This window comes from Lepidothrix coronata, unplaced genomic scaffold (assembly GCF_001604755.1).
Source record: "Lepidothrix coronata isolate B3197 unplaced genomic scaffold, Lepidothrix_coronata-1.0 Scaffold44, whole genome shotgun sequence".
Taxonomy (NCBI): domain Eukaryota; kingdom Metazoa; phylum Chordata; class Aves; order Passeriformes; family Pipridae; genus Lepidothrix; species Lepidothrix coronata.
In genome coordinates, this window is record NW_016690224.1 from 3,708,258 (window position 1) to 3,725,727 (window position 17,470).

Genomic DNA, 17,470 nt, shown 5'->3' on the forward strand with positions numbered 1-17,470 from the left:
ATGACTTCAGAACCAGCACCAGACGCCGACCCCAGTAGGAGAGCCCTGAAAAAGCCGTGTCCGTTCAGCATCGAGGACATCCTCTCCAGCCCTGTGGAGAAGAGCCCCCAGGTCTTGGTCCCACTGTGCCTACGGAGCATCTTAGACTGCACACCCAAAGGGCTGTGTGAGCTGGAGACCATCCCAGCCAGCTCCCTGCAGGAGGAAGAGGAGGAGGAGGAGGAAGAGGAAGAGCTGGAAGGGGCAGGCTGTGGCTGCTGCTGCTGTTCTCACACAAGCACCCGCTCCCTGCAGGACTCGCCGGCTTGGCTGGGTGAGTGTTTGGGTTTGATTTGTGGTGTGGGGCTCACAGGGGGGGTGGTGACAGTGCTGGGTGTGGGGGAAAACCAGAGTGTTGAGTGACACTGTGGCATCTGGGCACGCTGGTCTCAGACCCCAGCTCCAGTGAGCTGAGCTCTGCTCTCAGCAGAACTCCCAACAGTTGGAATCCATTGCATCCAATCTGCAATGTTATCAGAGTCTGAAAAGCAGCAGGTGCTGTTTATTACTGATATTACTGGTTTAGTGTGAAACTCTTGAGAGGATGATGTGGAATGTGGGGCCCCATGACCATGCTGCCCAAGTGCAGAGCTGTGTCTGTGCTTCCTGACAACACCAGCTTTGGAGAACCTCACTTGTCCCTTAAGGAAAAGAGTTTTGGCTACATCTCACAAAATTACTGCATCTAGGGTAAAAAAAAGTAGCAAACCCTTAAAAATGCAGTTCAAGAGCATCCTGAAAGTTCAGAAATCCCCCGTGTCAGGACCAAAACAGCTCCTTGTCAGGCTGTGAGTTTCCAGCCATTTTCTGGAGCTGGCCATAGTGCACCTGGTAAGTGAGCAAGGAAAACCCAACCAGTGCTGTTCCCCACCTGCATCCTTCTCCCAAATGATGCCCTAAGCTCTTCTCTCGCTTGTGTGGGGACCACTCAGCCTGTGACCCGCTCCAGGTGACTGCACTATGCACGGGTGAAACTTGTGCCTGAGCTGCCTTGAGCAAGACGGGTGTTCCAGCTCCCCACCCCAGCACTGTCCCTCTCCCTGTCCCCTTGCAGATGCCCGGTTCCCCTGGCCCATGAGGCTCTTCCACTCGGCAGTCAGGGTCTGCAAGAGTCCCCAGGAGAACCCCAGCGAGCTGCAGACTTTCCACCAGATCCAGCGCCGGACGCGCCGGCACCGCACCATCTTCACCGAGGAGCAGCTGCAGGCCCTGGAGACGCTTTTCCACCAGAACCAGTACCCGGATGTCGTCACCCGGGAGCACCTGGCAAACCGCATCCACCTGAAGGAGGAGAGGGTAGAGGTGAGGTCCTGCCACTCGCTGGGTGCTGCTTCCTGCAGTCCCCCAGGAACACAGACCAGGGCTGTATTTTTCAGGAGCTGCAGACCCAGGGCCTCGTTTTGAAATCTAGTCTTGTGTACTTGACAAAACAGGACTTGGGAATGGCAAACAATGGAAGAATATAAACCTGTTCTGCTGGGCTGATTTGTTCTGGTATCCAGTCCCACTGACACGATGCCTCTCTCTCAGAACCACTTGTATAAACACACAGATGTGCCCAGCTCACCCATCCCCTGCACCCAAGTGTATATTCCTTACTCATGTGCTTTGCGTGCCTTCTGAATTTGCCATGGGAGGGTCCCAGCTCCCTTGTGCCCCTTAGCTGTATCTGAGCAGGATTGTAGTGGAGGGACTGATCATATCAGGAAATGTATTACAGTGTCCTAAAGCTCACATGGCACAGCTCAGCAGCGTAGCTGCCTCCCCCCCCCAGTAATACATGAAAGGTAAAAACACTTTTCTTGTTTTGCATTTTTCTAGGTTTGGTTTAAAAATCGTCGGGCGAAGTGGCGGCACCAGAAGAGGGCGAGCACCTCAGCACTGATCCTGCAGGGCACCAAGCAGCCCCCTGAGGAGAGCTGTTAGTGCTGTGGGTGCTGTGGGTGCTGTGGGTGCTGCAGCTCAGCAGAGCGACGCCAAGAGCATCCACTGCCCGTGGCTGATGGGCTCTGCAGGGGGGGTAACCCGAGGGGCACTAATGAAGCAAGAGGGAATCTCTGTGATTCACAGAGGAGGAGGACAGGTAAAATCAGACACGGCACTTTCACATCCCTCTTGCAAACCTAGTTCACGTGGCAAATAACTCGGCAGGCACGGCGTGCAGGGGACAGAGCTGTACCAGCGTTAAGTGTGTGTGCTTCAAGAGGAGAGAGTCCCCTTCTTGTCTGCGCTCTGTACCCATAGTATTTGTGCTTGGTTTACTGCTGTAATTTGCGAAATATCCTGCAAATGAATGTTTCCTATTTGCAGCACCTCAGTGGCATCCAGAGTTGCTTTGGGGGTGGCACTTGCTGAACAGGTGATTTGTTCCATAATAAAGAAATCCCGGTTTGTCCCCACAGCCTGAGGCAGGGATGAGCCATGGGTTGTGATGGGAGGGCTGGCACAGCCAGTGCTCAGCTCTCTGTGCTGCAGCCAGGTCCTGCCAGAACGAGTCATGTCCATGTTCCTGGCAGGGACAAAGAGAACCCACGTCCTGTAGAGCACCGAGATCCATAAAACTGTAATGCCACCTCTGCCTGAGCAGCTGGGCGGGGGTCCTGCTCCCCAGGGACACTTTCCCCATTCCCGAGTCTGGAGATCCTGGGTTTTTTCTGAGGAGGCCTGAGGCGGCTGTGGGGGGTGCTGGGGGATCGTGCCTGGCTCTTATCCCAACTGCCATCCCAGCTCCCATCCTGGTTCCCATCTCATCTCCCATCCCAGTTCCCATCCCAGATCCCTTTCTGCTCCCATCCCAGCTCCCATCCCAGTTCCCTTACTGCTCCCATCCCAGCTCCCATCCCAGTTCCCACTCCAATTCCCCCTCTGCTCCCATCCCAGCTCCCATTCTAGTTCCCATCCCAGCTCCCATCCTAGTTCCCATCCCAGCTCCCATCCTAGTTCCCATCCCAGCTCCCATCCTAGTTCCCATCCCAGCTCCCATCTCGTTCCCATCCCAGTTCCCATCCTCATCCCTTGTCCCGGAGCGGGACCGGGCAGGTCCTCCCGTCCAGCAGGGGGCGCGCGCGGCCCCGTGGCGCGCAGCTGTGACGTCGCGGGGCGGAGGAGGAAGAGGAAGAGGCCGCGGCCGCCCCGGGCCCGACGCGATGGAGGCGGTGCCGGTGCCGCTGCCCGCGGCCTCCCCCGCCGCTCTGCTGCCCGCCGCCGCCGCGGGCCCCGTCGCCGGGACGGCCAAGGAGGCGACGTCACCGGCGCCGAGGCAGGCGAAGAAGATCCTGGACGAGGACGCCTACATCGAGGTGAGGCGGCGGGCCCAGCAGGCCCCTCTCCGCCGGTGCCCGGGCCGAGCGCTTCGGGTCGGCCCGGCCGGGTCCGCCCGCGGCCGCTGCCCGCTGTAACCGCGGCTGCGGGTCGGGACAGCGCCGTGGCCGCCCCCCGGGCCTGCGGCGGGAGCTGAGAGCGCTCCGCCACCGGCGCGGGGCCCGCGGGCTGCCCGTCCTGCCCGGGGCTGTGCGCGGCCGGCCCCGAGCTCAGCTGGCGTTCCCGGGTGTCCTGGCGTGGCTGAGCAGCCGCCTCTGTTTGCAGAGCTTGGAGAAGATCATTCAGCGGGATTTCTTCCCCGACGTGGAGAAGCTGCGGGCGCAGAAGGAGTATCTGGAGGCTGAGGAAAACGGCGACTTGGAGAAGATGAGGCAAATTGCCATCAAGTTTGGCTCCTCCTTGAGCAAATCGTCGAGGGACACACCTGCACCCTGTAAGAAGTGCCTCTCTGGGGCATCAGGAGTTTGTATCTGATACTGTTGTTTTGCTATCTACCTTGGTGCAGACAGTGCTTATCTAGAAGGTTAAAGGTTGACATTGCATGAGAGTTACTGTCCCAGATTGGGCAGTAACCACTGTCTGGTGGCTGATGCTGAATCTCTCTTTGATGGTGTCTGATAACTCCTTATTGAAGGAAGGGTTTTGGACAAAGCAGCTTTTGAATAACTATTCCTTACAGGCATCTTTTGCCAAGTTCCTGCTCCCTGGGGAATGTTACATGCTCTAATGTGCAATATTAGCACTATCAGAAATCCTAAGCTGTGTTTTGAACCCTTCCTGTAGTTTTAGGGGTTCTTGTTGCACCTACAGATGTGTAAGATTATCATGTATTAGGGACAGAAGGTGTTGGAAGCTCGTGGTTATCAGAGGTTCCCACATCCAATGCCCTGTTCTGTGTTTTCCTTTCACTTCCAGGGTTTTGTATTACTTTCATATTTTTATACTCCTAATTTATACTTTGTTCTTATACTTCAATTTTATATTTTTATATATTTTATATTACCCTTTCAGGGTTTTAGATTAAAGCCCAGCCCCTGGCTGAACTCTCTCAGTGGAGTTTGAGTTAAGTGGCTTTATTGTGACAAAGGACACATGTCACCAGGGGTTTCCCTTCCTCCCCAGTGCAGGTGCTGGCCCTGGGCTGGGTTAGGGTTGTTCTGCTGTTCCTTCTGTAGGCAAAAGCAGGGGGTAGGGTGGCAAATACACTGGGCTGTGGCTCTCCTGGGAATTTCTCCCAGGAGGAGAAAAATGATGTCTTAGATGAGACCAAAATCTAGACAGGATTGAATACAGTATTTTGGAGTCTTTCCACAAGTTTTTAATTAATTTGTCCCCTTGATGTGCCTTCTGTGACTTGTTTGGCACATGACCCTCAGAGCAAGGGTCCTGATATGTGCTCTGGTAACCAAGTGAACCTTTATTTTCTGTGACAGATGTTACCCCAGCCACATTTGAAACCCCAGAAGTGCATCCAGGCGGCCTTCCACTGGGAAGTAAATCCAAAGGTGGCATCAAATCTTCAGAAGAAGGTAGGAGAATGTTGTTTCTCTAGCTGAATTCTTCAGCAGCGGGAAAATATTCTTGTGAGCCCTGTCTCCTCTAAGGGTTTTGGGTACTTAGAACATGTTTAAGCAGTTTTCCTTTAAACTTCTGGTAGGTGAAAATGATCCCTCTGAAGTTGGACTTAATGTAATGTTTTACATTTAATGTTTTATGTCATCTATGTGAATTCTCTTTGTGGCTGTGTAAATTCTTAACTTAGCTGATCTCTTCAAAGGCAGTAAATTTTTCCTGTGTCACCTGAAATAAATTCTGTCAGTAAGCAAAGACTGGAGGGGCAGAACTGTCTGTAGGGCACGTTACAAATGTCTGCTAGCAGCTGTCCTCTTATGTGCTTTACCGTTAAAACAAATAGCTATAAAGGCCATAAAGGGTTTTATGTAAAAGTTGGTTATATGTGTTCCAAAAAAGATTTATTCCCGTGTGAATATATCTGTTTCACCGAGTTCCATGTTAGTTGTCAGTGTGTCCGTGGAAGGCTCGCTGCCAGGAGGATTAGCAGTTATATGTAGTGCTCTCACAGAAAGGGAGGCATTAACCTTTCTCAGGCTTCTTCCCTCCTCTTGTTAGGAGAAGCAGAAAAAGATGATAAAGATGCCCTTCCCAGCCTGGACACCTTCCTGGCCAAGCACACGAGTGAAGATAACGCTTCGTTTGAGCAGATCATGGAGGTGGCCAAGGAGAAGGAGAAGGTCAAGCACGCGTGGCTGTACAGTGCAGAGGAGGAGTACACACGGGTAGGAACTGCCCTTCCGGAGGGACACGGCAGGGAAATGCCAGTTCATTCTCTTTCTTGCTTGCTTGATAAACAGAATATTGTCTTGCCTTCTGTTTTCTGATCTTACTATAAATACTGATGAGAATTGTTGGCTGTTGGCTGTTGCACTGGGCTGTTAAATCACTCATATTATTGAATAAGAGTAGAAAGATCTCCATTTTGCATAGTGGGTGCATAGGTTGATCATGACTAAGTCTGAGCTAAGCCTGAGTCCTGTGACTGCTCTTTGCTTCTTTGTGCAGTCCTATTTTTTCCCCATCTGTAAGAACAGTGTTGACTTAGTTGCTGAGGATTTGTCTCTTAAAGCTTAGAGACTGCAAAGCACGGCACTGAGTGCAGATATTGCTGTCCTTGACAGTCTCCTCTGTAAGCAGCAGCACCAGGGAGAGCAGCTGAGAACAGTTCCTGGTGTTTGTCCATCAGCCCTTTATTGTTTGTAGTTAGACTGTGTGTCTCATTTCAGTTTTCTGTTACTAGTCCTACCCCCTTCAGCTGCCCAAGCACAGTACTGTGTGAGCATGGCTGGCTGTGCTGTCCTTCTCAGCTCCCTCTGGGGCAGGTCCAGAGCTGTTCTGGGGCTGCCTTGTCAATCCTTAACCATCAGCAGCGAGCAGCTGGCAGTGCTGCCAGATGTGTCAGTGATGGATGAGGGCTGCAGTGCCTTTAATGAAGTTTGGCACTGACACATGAGTGTTTACTGCTGTTGTTGTGAGGGAGTGTTATTTTTTTATCCCAGCTAATGTAAACCCTCAGAGTCTGTTACAGTAAAAATGCCCTCTGTGGCTCATTATACATCTTGAATGCTTTCATCCAGAATTAAAAGGCAGGCAGCAGGAGAGCTCTTGCAGAGCACAGGGGTTGTTTCAGGTCAAGGTGAAGCTACTGGAGCTGGTCTTGTGCTGGAGTGTCTTGCTGTCAGCCAGCACTCTAGTCAGACCTTAACATTTCCTTGCATAGTGTGCTTCATAGGGAGTGGTTGTTGGGAAGCTCACCTGGGATCAGGATGGTTTCTCAAATGCCAGTTGCCAAAGAGAGAGTGCTTGTGCTGTGCCTGATGCAAAGTGTGCAAGGGCAGGTGGCTGAGCCTGTGGTTGACCTCTCCAAAGTGTGTCTGCCTGAATAAAAGATTGCAGGAGGCTATTTCAGGCCTCTGGGTTTTTTTTTTCTACCCTTTTAAATTTTTTTCCTATTGCCTTTTCAGCGACAAAATGAAAACCTGGCACTTCCTTCAGCAGAGCAGCAAGCTCTGGAGAATGTGAAGGCTGGGCTGGATACCTGGGAATACACAGCTCGGAACACCCTCATGTATTATCCAACAGGTGAGGCACACAGGTCTCAGGGGAAAGGCATTGGTTCTGGTGGGTTGACTCCAAACAGTGCTTACAGCATTTCTATATGTGACTGAGCAGCTCTTACAAGTTTTTTTTTCTGTGAAGCTCAGATATGCAAAATTGTTTCAAAAAAGTAATTTTTTCGTTTTTTCCTTTTCTTTCATACTTTCTGATTCCAAACTTTGATCATGTTCTATTTGTCTCTGAAAAGCCCATTATCTTATTATAAAAGCACTTGTTTTCAGGAGCCAAGTCTGTCTTTATGAGCACTTTTTTGTTATCTTTATTCATTCTTTGCTTCTGCTCAAAGAGTGCTACTTGGGCTTATATAGGAAAATACATAATTTTGTAAATGCAGTTTTCTTTTTTGGCTGTAAAGTGTACAGTTGGTAATTTCTGTAAACCAGTGAAGTAGAGAAAAGAAAGTCTTGTTTACTTTTTTCTTTAAACTAAAATTTCGATTTCAGGTGGTACAAAACATGTATCTAGTGCAAATTTTGTTATGAGTTGCTGTAGATACACAGTGAAATTGCTGATGTGTTTTGTGTTGTGTAGGAATGTGTGGCAAGTGCCATGTTGATCAGGAGCTTTAGAGCAACTGCCTGCTGTTACCTGAGCCCTTTCTTAAAAGACATTTTGCTTTTCAAGGTGTACCTGATGAGAGTGATGTCTTTAAGAAGCCCAGGGAAGTTGTCCATCGAAACACCCGCTTCGTGAAGGACCCTTTTAGTCAAGCTGTGAGCAAATCACAGCTCCAGCAAGCTGCAGCCCTCAATGCTCAGGTTGGATAATCTTACTTCTCACTAAAACCTGGTTATTGCTCTGCCCTCTGGTGTGGTTCATCCACCAGGAGAGCTGTGTGTGTGTGCTGGGTACAGCTGACTCACACCTTTCTCCACGTGAATGGCCTTGTCTTTTTTATTTCAGTACAAACAGGGCAAAGTGGGACCAGATGGGAAAGAACTGATACCCCAGGAGTCTCCAAAAGTGAACGGATATGGGTTTGTGGCTACCCCCTCTCCTGCCCCTGGTAAGAGAATTTTCTTATTTCTCTATTTTAAGATGCACTTATTTTGATGCTCTCTTTGTTCAACACCAGGGTGTCATTACTGGGTTAGACAAGGAGGTAAAGCCTTCTATCTGTGTGTATCTCATGAGCTGGTGACATTTTGTGTGCCGTGTATGGCAGCTCAATGCAGGGCTTAAGTCTCAGTCCAATACACTGCTGGAAGTCACACTGTACTGAAGGCTCTGAGCCAGCTGCTGTGCCATTCATTGCTCAGGAATCATCTGGGGCATGGTGAGCCTCCCTTGGCAACTGCGGTGCTGCAGCTGCTTGTTTTATCCCTGGGTGATGCCTTTCTAGAGAAATTAGAATTCTAGAGGAATTCTAGAATTCTTATCTTAAAGATAAGAATTCAAAATTTCACAAACACTAATCTTCTAACAAGCTCAGATGCTTATTTGTGTCAGTGTGTCCTGCCTCAGTGATGGTTCAGCCTGGCTCAGAGGATGTGGCATATCTCACTTCACAGTCTCACCCACTGTTTTCATCCACGTCTTTTTGGGTTCTTCCTTTGTCTGCATGCACTTGTGTATTATAGATTCCTTTGGTTCAGATGTAGTAGCTGCGGGATGCTTTCAGTTAGAACAGACTGATTATTTTTCTTTCAGTTGAAACGTGGTACTGAATTTATAGCTGTTCTTCATGAGCCACTGTTTTTTTGTCATTATGCCAAAGACTGACCGTACTGGGGCTTTCCCTCCGGGAAGCCTGTAGGTGGCGTTTGGAGCGCACCTCCTTTATCCATTGTCAGTGCCTTTTCCAAGCGCTGGACAGCGCGATTTTCTAGCCAGAGATTTAATCGGGCTCTTAGAAATTGTTCTGCAGCTGTTGGCCAAGGCACAGTCACTGTTTGGCACAGGGTGGCCCCAAGGTAACTGGAGGGTACATGTGGCTGTAACATGTTTCTTAAGTCCTCTGCCTGTTTTCCTACTTTCAAAGAGTTCCCTGTGTGGAAGGAGTTTTCATACAGGGGCAGAGGGGAAGAGTGGTACTGTAGAGAGAAAAGTGAAAGTGTCACTAAGCAAAAGCTCACCAAATGTAAAAATAAACACATAGAAAGGACAGTGCTTGGCTGTTGTAACTGAGAGGGTGACACAGCTACAGGCAATCCTGGGAGTTTAAGGTGTAAGGGAGTTTAATGGGAACCACGTTACTGTTTGCATTGGCTGTGATTTCCTCTGCAGTGGAGGGGCTCCTTGGTGTGTGGATGAATTTGCTGCATTTCCTAATTTGCTTCTCTCTTCTTTTTTGTGGTGAATGGACAGTCAAATGTCTTGCATGGGCATGACTTTTTAAATTTGCTTTTAGGTGTGAATGAGTCTCCTTTTATGACATGGGGTGAAATTGAGAGCACCCCTTTGCGTCTGGAAGGGTCAGAAACACCCTATGTGGACAGAACACCTGGACCAGCCTTCAAGGTATTTCATGTCGGGGAGTCAACATCCCATTTGTTTTTTAGGGGGGAGGACTAAGAAGGGAAAGGCAAGTGAGTTAGTAATAGATTAACATTGTTGTGGAGTGTGACACATCCCTGGGTGGTGTTCCCAGTCCTTGAGACTTATAATCTAGTTTGTGCTTGGAGGGTGGAGGTGGGCATGGATGCACACGAAAGACACTTGGTGGAGGTACCTGAGGTGCAGTACACACTGTTGGCAGGAAAATGAGATTCTATATTTGATGATGGACCCAGACAGAGGGGCTTTCAGAGGAAGCTGAAGAGACACACTGTTTCTCTGATTTTATTGTATAAACGGGTGGAAATTGTAGGATTTCCCTCTGTCTGGATCTTCTGGCTGTCACAGCCTGAGGCAGATGTATCAATTGAGAGTAGAAAAGACATGCTGCCTTTGCTAATGGCACCTAACCCTGCGTGCTACCTGTCCCCTGCTGGTGTCACTGAATGCGAGCTGAGATTCTTGAGTTTCAGAAAGGTGTAATTTGCTGTATGTGCCTCTTGTTTTGTCAGACTCCAAAGCCTTTGACTGGTTCTCCTGCTGTTTAGCAATGTCTGTGTTTGCCTGAGAGCTGGCTGGCTACAGGCCAGGCAAGACACAAGTGACATTGTTTGTCTAGGAGAGACAGCAGGAGGAAATGCCAGAGGTAATGGCTGCTTCCTTGGCTGGACTGGTTTTACCATTTCTGTTACTTGCTAAGGCAGGTTGAAGGTCTCTATGTCCTCTCTGGCTTTTTTATAGCAGCAGAGAGGTGCAGGCTGACCCAACCTCTCCCTGGTTTAGATCCCTGTACACTGGAATCCAGCTGTGAAAGGGCTTTAACTCATTTTTGCAGCACTCATGAGTGAACTGTGTGATGCCTTTACAGATCCTGGAGCCTGGGCGCCGTGAGAGGCTGGGACTCAAGATGGCCAATGAAGTGGCAGCTAAAAACCGAGCAAAGAAGCAGGAGGCACTTCGAAAAGTGACAGAAAACTTGGCCAGGTGAGACTTCTGTTTTGACAGCAGAACTGGGGATGGGTGTTACCTGATGGGATTTAAATCAGCAGATGTAGAAAGGAAGGAACGGTGGAAGGGAAGGATACTGGAAGCAGGAAGAGGTACATTCGGACTGAAAGTTTTTAGAAATTAGAAATTTAGATATTGAAAAACTTAATCCCTGAGGGAAGGTGGCTGGTGGCTGTCCCTGATACTCTCTCTTGTCAGCATTGCTGTTCTACCCTACAGCCACCCAGCAGTGGATCAATGTCTTGCCTCATTGCAGAGAGGAGACACGGTAAGAGTTGTGTGGCTGGGTCATGGGAAGGACAGAACAGGCTCAAAGCAAATGTCAGGCAGTGCCACTGGAGGCAGGTTTGGGAGGGATGTAGGAGGTTTCTCTGCCACTTGTCTCTAGAGATACAGGCTGTGTTTACCTGCAGGCAGGGTGATTTCTGCAGGCAGTGGGTCTGGTCTGTGGGGGAAGTGGATACTGGGCTCACCTGTGGAGGCAATAATGATTTTCGTGATAGAGGCAGATTTTTTACTGTAAAATCTTTTAAAACTGTTTATTCTATTTCAGCCTCACTCCAAAAGGACTAAGCCCAGCAATGTCACCAGCTCTGCAGAGGCTGGTAAACAGGACTGCAAGTAAATACACCGACAAAGCCCTGCGAGCCAGCTACACCCCCTCCCCAGCCCACACAGGAACTCCTGGTTACAAGACCCCGGCCAGTGGGCCCCAAACCCCCCAGAGCACCCCACAGTCTAGGACAGTGTCTCACACACCAGTATCTCAGGATACTACATCAATCACGGACAATTTACTGCAGCTTCCTAAAAGAAGAAAAGCGTCTGATTTCCTCTGAATATTCCAATCACTAGGAAGGTGGTGGTGACCTGGCTGTGCTCGGGACTGCAGACTGGTTGTTGGAAACTGGGAAAATGAAGATAATTTTCACTGTTTAAGCTGGCCACACGTTTGAATTCGTTTCTGTACAGATACATCTATTTCTAAAATGGGCTAAGCCTTCCTAAAAGGCTGAACTAGACTTTGTTCCAGCTTGTCAAACTTCTTTGAGTTTGTACTTTGCAGAAGAGAGGACACAACTGAGACATAACACAGAATTTTGGAGAGGTTCTCTTTAGTTTGAATTTAAACTGATGCAGTTCACAAGTTAGACCAACTTTGTGATCTTATTAAAACCAGCAGTCCTTAAGAGGATCCCTGTTCCTCCTCCACTCCTTATACTTGTACAGAATGGGATTTGCCTTGCTGCTTTTGCTCAGGCTTTTCTTTCCACGGGTTTTGGGCTCGCCCTCTTCTGCAGCTGGCAGAGGGGAAGGGACCAGATTTGTTTTTATAGCTGCTCTGTGTGTGACTCAAAAGACTTGACGATGTTGATGATCACAACACAAGGGCTGGGGACAGTCCTGAGTCATCTACCAGGATGACAGTGCCATTCTGGAGGACAGAAGTGGTACTTCTGATAGCCACACAGGGGCTTTTTTTTGGTGTTTTCCTCCCATTCTTTGAAACTTTTGGCTAATATTTAGAACAACCGAAAAAAAAAAAAAAGCAAAGCAATTTTAACCATTTGTAGCCTGCTCTCAGAGCTGTGGTTACTCCAGTGTGAGCTGACCTTTGTGTGTGGGATGAGCCCTTGTGTGGTGTGATCCAGCCTGGAGAAGCACCGTTTAGGAGGAAGCAGAAGTAGCCAGATGTGTGCACTTCTTGCACCACACCTGAGTACAGGACAGCCTGTGTAACGCTTGGCAGTGTTGACATTTGCTATAGTCACGTGATGTTTTACTGAAGGAACATCCATGGAAAGTTTTATCCAGCTCTGAGGATCTGCAGCCTGCTCTAAGGTCTGGGGTGTTGGATGCTGTGTTTGTCTTGGTGGAGAACTTCCTCCTCTGTGGTTTCCCCTGCTACTTCCAAAACTTGTGTCCCTAACTCAGAAAAACCCTTCCAAGGGACTTGGGTTTTATAGTGCACCTTTTAAAAATAAATTGATCAACATGGCATTTCCAGGAATCATGACTCAAGAAGTTAATAATTTTTCCCTTTTTTATCCAGAAATAATTGAAGGCTAAGTTTTTTTCTTTAAGCTAAAATATTATTCTCAGGTACCCCTGAATGAATGTAAAAGGAATCCATTTACTAAAGTTTCCATGCTTTCAGAGATGTCCTTTAAGGACAGAACTGGCTAAATACCAATCAAGCTCCTAGGTAATTTCAAATACTAATTACTTATTTCACAGTGAAATACTTATCTCCATTAAACACAGGAGCTCTCTGTTGGAGTGCACAGGCAGGTGGTCAGGCCCTGGCCTGGAGTTTGGGTCGCTGAGGGGACCAGGAGCAAGGAGTAGACGTGAGATTCCTATCCATTTGTGGGTGTGGCAGTTCTCTCTTCTGAGTGTGGGATGTACTTGAAGATGGGCAGTGTTTCAGGGGCCGTGGCTGGGGAGTACACGTGGGTCAGGAGCGGGATGTGACGTGTCTGCCATGGCATTTTAAACTGGTTGTGCTCATACCAAGGTATAGCTGGAATAATAGAAAGGGAAATATGATGTCTGAGAGTGGTTAGTTCCGTGTTGTGCAATTCAGGCCTAAAAGCAGATTGCATTAAATATCCTGTGGATGGTGTTGGTTTTGTGTTTGCCCTCAAGTGAATTAACCTAGACAGCTGTACTAAAATCACAGTCTTGATTCTGCCACACTGAAGGGCCTTCACACGGTTTCTGGAAATGTAATTTCTTTTCAGTTGAATGCTATAAAACTGGATCTCTTGAAGGGGCTGTAGTGCTCTTCAGATTGGCTGTTCCTGTAATATCTGGTCTCTGCTTCCTGCTGCAGTTCAGCCCCTGATATCTGTAATTAGGGAATCAGTAAATTCTTTGTTGTGAGATATTTTTGCTGCTATAGCAGTGGCAGATAATCTGCCTTACAGGGCCAAATCTAGTGTGAAAAGCCATCTTGGTTCTTGATGACTTGTGATTTTCTCTTTTCCTCCCGTTTTTCAGCAGGTTATTTTTCTGTTGCTGTTGCAGTTCCTGTGTGCAAAGTCCAAGCACACTTCCTCGACCAGAATAGCACCCAGAGCTCTCCTGAGGCTGCAGGGGTGGTTGGTGGTGAGCAGTGGTGGCCATGGGGCTCTCCTGGTGGCAGGGCTGGCTGCTGTGGATTATGGGCTGCTTGGAAATTGCAGGAGCCTCACTGGACCTGGGGCCATGTGATGTGACTTGGGGCTGTAATACCACATCCAGAGCCTTGGGTGCTTGCATGTGCAGCCTGGGCCTTGGCTACTTGCTCTATGCAGGATAGAAGATGAGAGACCACAAGAGATTCGTGTTCTGATAAGTCTTATTACTGAGCCCTTCACCTTCAGGATCAGAAGCCTTTCCCTGGGCCAGGGGTAACCACCCCTGCCATGGTGCAGGGGCTGCAGCTTTGCATCCACCTGAAAACAGGTTCCTCTAAGGGCTGGGGCTCTCTGCTGCTTTCTGCTTCTCTGATTATTTAGCTAGAAGGGAAGCTGTGGTTGGAGATACTTTGTTGTTTTGGGGGATTGGGCTATTTCTCTGCAAAAATAGAGGAAATGGATCTGCTCACTCAGGGGAGTGGGAAATGAAGCAATTCCCACTTCCTCATATTTGCATTTGATGCTGGCCCAACAGCAGCTGGCTACAAACCCCAGCTCAGGGTCAGGCCAGGACCAGAGCCAAGTTCAGCCACCACCTCCCTTAGCCCCTTCTCTCCACCTCTCCTGGCCACAGCAGCGCAGGTGCTCTGCTCTTGCTGGTTAGAGAAATACTTGTTCCCAGTAGGAAACCGAGTCCCTGGGACGTGCCAGCTCCTGCACACCCTGGGCAGAGCCAGGGCCAAGCAGCCTGTGCCCTGTTCTCATGGTGAAGGCATCGTAGGATATTTAATTATGCATCATGGTGTATGGTGCAATGCCCAGCCCTGGGTGCTGTCGGTTTGGGGTGGATAAGGAATGCCCTGGATCAGCCTAGGGCTGGCCTGTGAAGCTGTGCTGCAGGAAGCCAGGCTCAGAACAGCCTGTCCCCACAGCATCCCCTGGGAGGAGCAAAGCTGGGAGTTTGATGCTTATACTTTGTACTGGAGTGTGTTGTCATGCTTTGGGTCCCTATGGATGCTCGGATCATGACAGTATTTGGCAGTACACACAAGTTGGCAAAGTGGGTTTTGGCCTAAATCTTCAGGCAATGTCCTGTTGCTTGTGATGCACTCCAGAGGGTCCCTAAGCACATGTCCCCAGCCATGCAGTGCTCCTGGAGCCCCCAGGGCTCACAGCTCCAAGCTCAGGCTTGCTGCTACCCCAGCACCAGGGACCTCTTGGCAGGCACCAGTTTCCACTGCCACATTAAACTTCACGTTTAGGTTTGGAAAAAGCACCTCCCTGGTGCTGCTGATCTGAGCACGGCAGCAGCTCCTGTGGGGCCAGAGGAGATGCTATTCTAGGAATCCCACAGAAGCCCTCATTCCATGCCTGCAGATCAGCAGCTGGCCTGGGCAGTGGCTGAGGGGGAGCAGAAGTATCTGTACATCCATCGGGAATACCCCTGAGGGAAGTTTGTTGCTGGGTATAGTGAGTAACTGATATTAACAGGGAAACGAGGAGTGTGTAAAATTGGGCCAAAATGGTTTTAGTGTTTTATTTGAGAACTTCAAATTGTAGCATAAGAGTGGAAAACACCTTGTTGTAAACAAAAATAAAAAAATTATAAAAATGTCCCAGGCAGCTTCCCAGATTGTGACTTTGACTCTGAACAAGATTATACTGAAAAGCTGGAAGTCCCTGCAGAGGAAGGTGATGGCTCTCTGCTTGACCCCAGTTGCCATTGTGCCTGGCCCCTGGCTGAGCTCGTGCCCTGGCGCTGCCCAAACACTTCCAGTTGTCAGAGGAAATTCTAGATCAATTTGGGAAGCAGGTGTTGATGCTAAAACTGCCTTTTGATCCAAAATGCCACCTGGGCTGACCTCCATCCAGCACCAGTTGTGGCACTGGGCTGCTGCCTCCTCCCCAGTGGCAACACCCAGGGTCAAATTCCTACAGGCACCTGTCACTTGCAGGGCCACTAACAACGACCTGAGCTGCACAATTAGCTTTCTTTATGCATTTCCTCTCTGTCTGGGCCTGGGAGCTGGGAACGTAGTTTTTCCAGGGGGTATGGAAACACCAGCCCTCTCCAGCACTGGCTGCAGGTGCCACCCCTGCAGAGACTGTCCCACCCTCCCCTGGGTAGGTGGGAGCAGAGTAATGAAGAGGCAAATGATGGTCAGCCTGGGAGCTCGCTGGGTCAGGGAGGGTGGTGCCACTGGGAAGTGTGTGCAGGGGCAGGTGAAGGCCATTGCAGCAGGAATGGAGAGGGCCTGGAAAGGCCATCCTGGGAGACAAAGGAGTGTGGCTGGGGCTGGGGCCAGGCTTTCTGGTGGTGATGGAGGTGAGCAGGAAAGGACATTCCAGCAGGGGACAGGGAAACGCTCTCCTGGAGGGAGAGGGGACTGGTGGAGGCTGTCCCGGGAGCTGAAGAGAACTGAGCAAGGCCATCCCAGGGGGATGGAGAAACTGGGCTTGCCGTTCTGGTGAGGACTGAGGGGACTGGTAGAGGCCATCCCGGGGGGCTGGGGATGGCTGGCAATGGCCATCCCGTGGGACACAGATGGATCGGTGCGGGTTGTCCCAGGGGGCACAGAGACCCCCGACCGCCCTGAGGGGCCTGTGCGCACGACCCCAAACTCTCCACCGCCCCCTGCCGGCGGGCCCGCCCCCTCTGCCACCCGGCCCCGCCCCTCTCTGCCACCCGGCCCCGCCCATCGCCGTAAGTGGGCGGGGCACACTCGAGCCCGGCGCCCGGCCCCGCCCCCTCGCAGCCGACTGGTCGGGCGGTGCGCGGCGGGCGGGGGCGTGTCGCCGCGGGCACGGCGGTGGCGGGGAGGCGCGGCCGCCATCTTGTGTGCCGGCGGAGCCTGCGAGCGGCCCCAGCGCGGCCGCCGGACCCGCCGCTCCCGTCGCTCGCGCCGCACCCAGGGCCGCCCGCTCCCCGCCCCGGGGCGGCGGCGGACGGCGGAGGGAGGGGAACAGCCCGGTGCGGACGGGCCCCCCGCAGCCCCCCCCCCGCGGGCCCGGCGGCGGCCCCTCCTCCCCGCCGCTCCTCGCGTCCCTCTCCGCGGGTTTGTGGCACTGTGCCGGGGGAGGATGAACGGAGGATAAATGGTGCCCAAGGCGGACAGCGGCACCTTCCTCCTCCTCTTCCTCCTGGTGCTGAGCATCACCGAGCCGCTGCGGCCAGGTAAGGGCGGCGGGGCCGCGGCGGGGCCGGGGGTGCCGGGCCGCCCTCCTCCTCCTGCTCAGCTCGCGGGCGGGTCCCGGGCTCGGGGGCGCCGGGGCTGCTCCGCGGCGGGGGGAGCCCCCGGGGACAGCCCGGATCGGGGGCGGCGTGTCCTAGAGCTGGTCCCGGCCCGGTTTGGGCTCTACAGCCGCTTTGGCGCTTAAAGAGAGCCGGGACCCGGCCGAGCATCGGTGCCCTGTGCCGGCTGCCTGGATCAGAGAGAGCCGGGATTTACCCTGTGAGTCAGGGAAAAACGATCCTGTTAAAGTGTGAAAGCTTGGGTAGAAATCTACATAACCCTACGGGCAACGAGCGCTGGAAATGTGATGCCGTGACTAAGTTTTCAGGTGCTTCTTACTTTACCTGCTTTTATGTTGTGGGCCTCGGGTGCCAACGCAGCCAGACGAAATACTCACTTTCAAAGTGCCATTCGAGCCTGCCAGAAGGAGAAAAAAATCCTGGTTCCTGTGTCATCTCTCTAGTTCTGTTTGTCCTTCTTTTAGGGAAATAAATCAGCGATGGAGTTTTGTGTGCTAGCTGCTGGGCACGGAGCTTAAAATCTTAAGATGATTAACTT

At 51.0% G+C, this 17,470-nt stretch overlaps 3 protein-coding genes across 5 annotated transcripts in view; all 3 read left to right on the forward strand.

The window, feature by feature from the left end:
• GSC2 (goosecoid homeobox 2) lies at nucleotides 1–1,965 on the forward strand. Its single transcript, XM_017814062.1, has 3 exons — nucleotides 1–313; nucleotides 1,094–1,341; nucleotides 1,861–1,965. The coding sequence occupies exons 1-3, from the start codon at nucleotides 1–3 to the stop codon at nucleotides 1,963–1,965; spliced, it is 666 nt and encodes a 221-aa protein (XP_017669551.1).
• Nucleotides 1,966–3,185: 1,220 nt separating this feature from the next.
• Nucleotides 3,186–12,568, forward strand: DGCR14 (DiGeorge syndrome critical region gene 14). The gene is made up of 10 exons (XM_017814448.1): nucleotides 3,186–3,338; nucleotides 3,625–3,793; nucleotides 4,794–4,889; nucleotides 5,491–5,657; nucleotides 6,900–7,017; nucleotides 7,678–7,811; nucleotides 7,957–8,059; nucleotides 9,404–9,513; nucleotides 10,418–10,533; nucleotides 11,111–12,568. Exons 1-10 carry the CDS (start codon nucleotides 3,186–3,188, stop codon nucleotides 11,394–11,396), a joined length of 1,452 nt encoding a protein of 483 aa, XP_017669937.1. The 3' UTR covers nucleotides 11,397–12,568.
• Nucleotides 12,569–16,690: 4,122 nt separating this feature from the next.
• Nucleotides 16,691–17,470, forward strand: part of DGCR2 (DiGeorge syndrome critical region gene 2) — a 47,394-nt gene continuing 46,614 nt past the window's right edge. For 2 of the 3 annotated variants that reach the window (XM_017814361.1, XM_017814363.1), the window contains exon 1: nucleotides 16,691–16,854. In XM_017814361.1, coding sequence (XP_017669850.1) covers nucleotides 16,776–16,854 — 79 coding nt within the window. In that variant the 5' untranslated portion in view covers nucleotides 16,691–16,775. The remainder of the gene's footprint in view (nucleotides 16,855–17,470) is intronic. The other variant, XM_017814362.1, reaches the window with a different exon arrangement.

Bases quoted from the DNA above. Each gene is read 5' to 3' on its own strand.
- GSC2 (XM_017814062.1), top strand. From the start codon at position 1: ATGACTTCAGAACCAGCACCAGACGCCGACCCCAGTAGGAGAGCCCTG. The intron at 314-1,093 runs GTGAGTGTTTGG...GTCCCCTTGCAG, and splicing joins GGACTCGCCGGCTTGGCTGG to ATGCCCGGTTCCCCTGGCCC. The intron at 1,342-1,860 runs GTGAGGTCCTGC...GCATTTTTCTAG, and splicing joins TGAAGGAGGAGAGGGTAGAG to GTTTGGTTTAAAAATCGTCG.
- DGCR14 (XM_017814448.1), top strand. From the start codon at position 3,186: ATGGAGGCGGTGCCGGTGCCGCTGCCCGCGGCCTCCCCCGCCGCTCTG. The intron at 3,339-3,624 runs GTGAGGCGGCGG...CTCTGTTTGCAG, and splicing joins ACGAGGACGCCTACATCGAG to AGCTTGGAGAAGATCATTCA. The intron at 8,060-9,403 runs GTAAGAGAATTT...ATTTGCTTTTAG, and splicing joins TACCCCCTCTCCTGCCCCTG to GTGTGAATGAGTCTCCTTTT.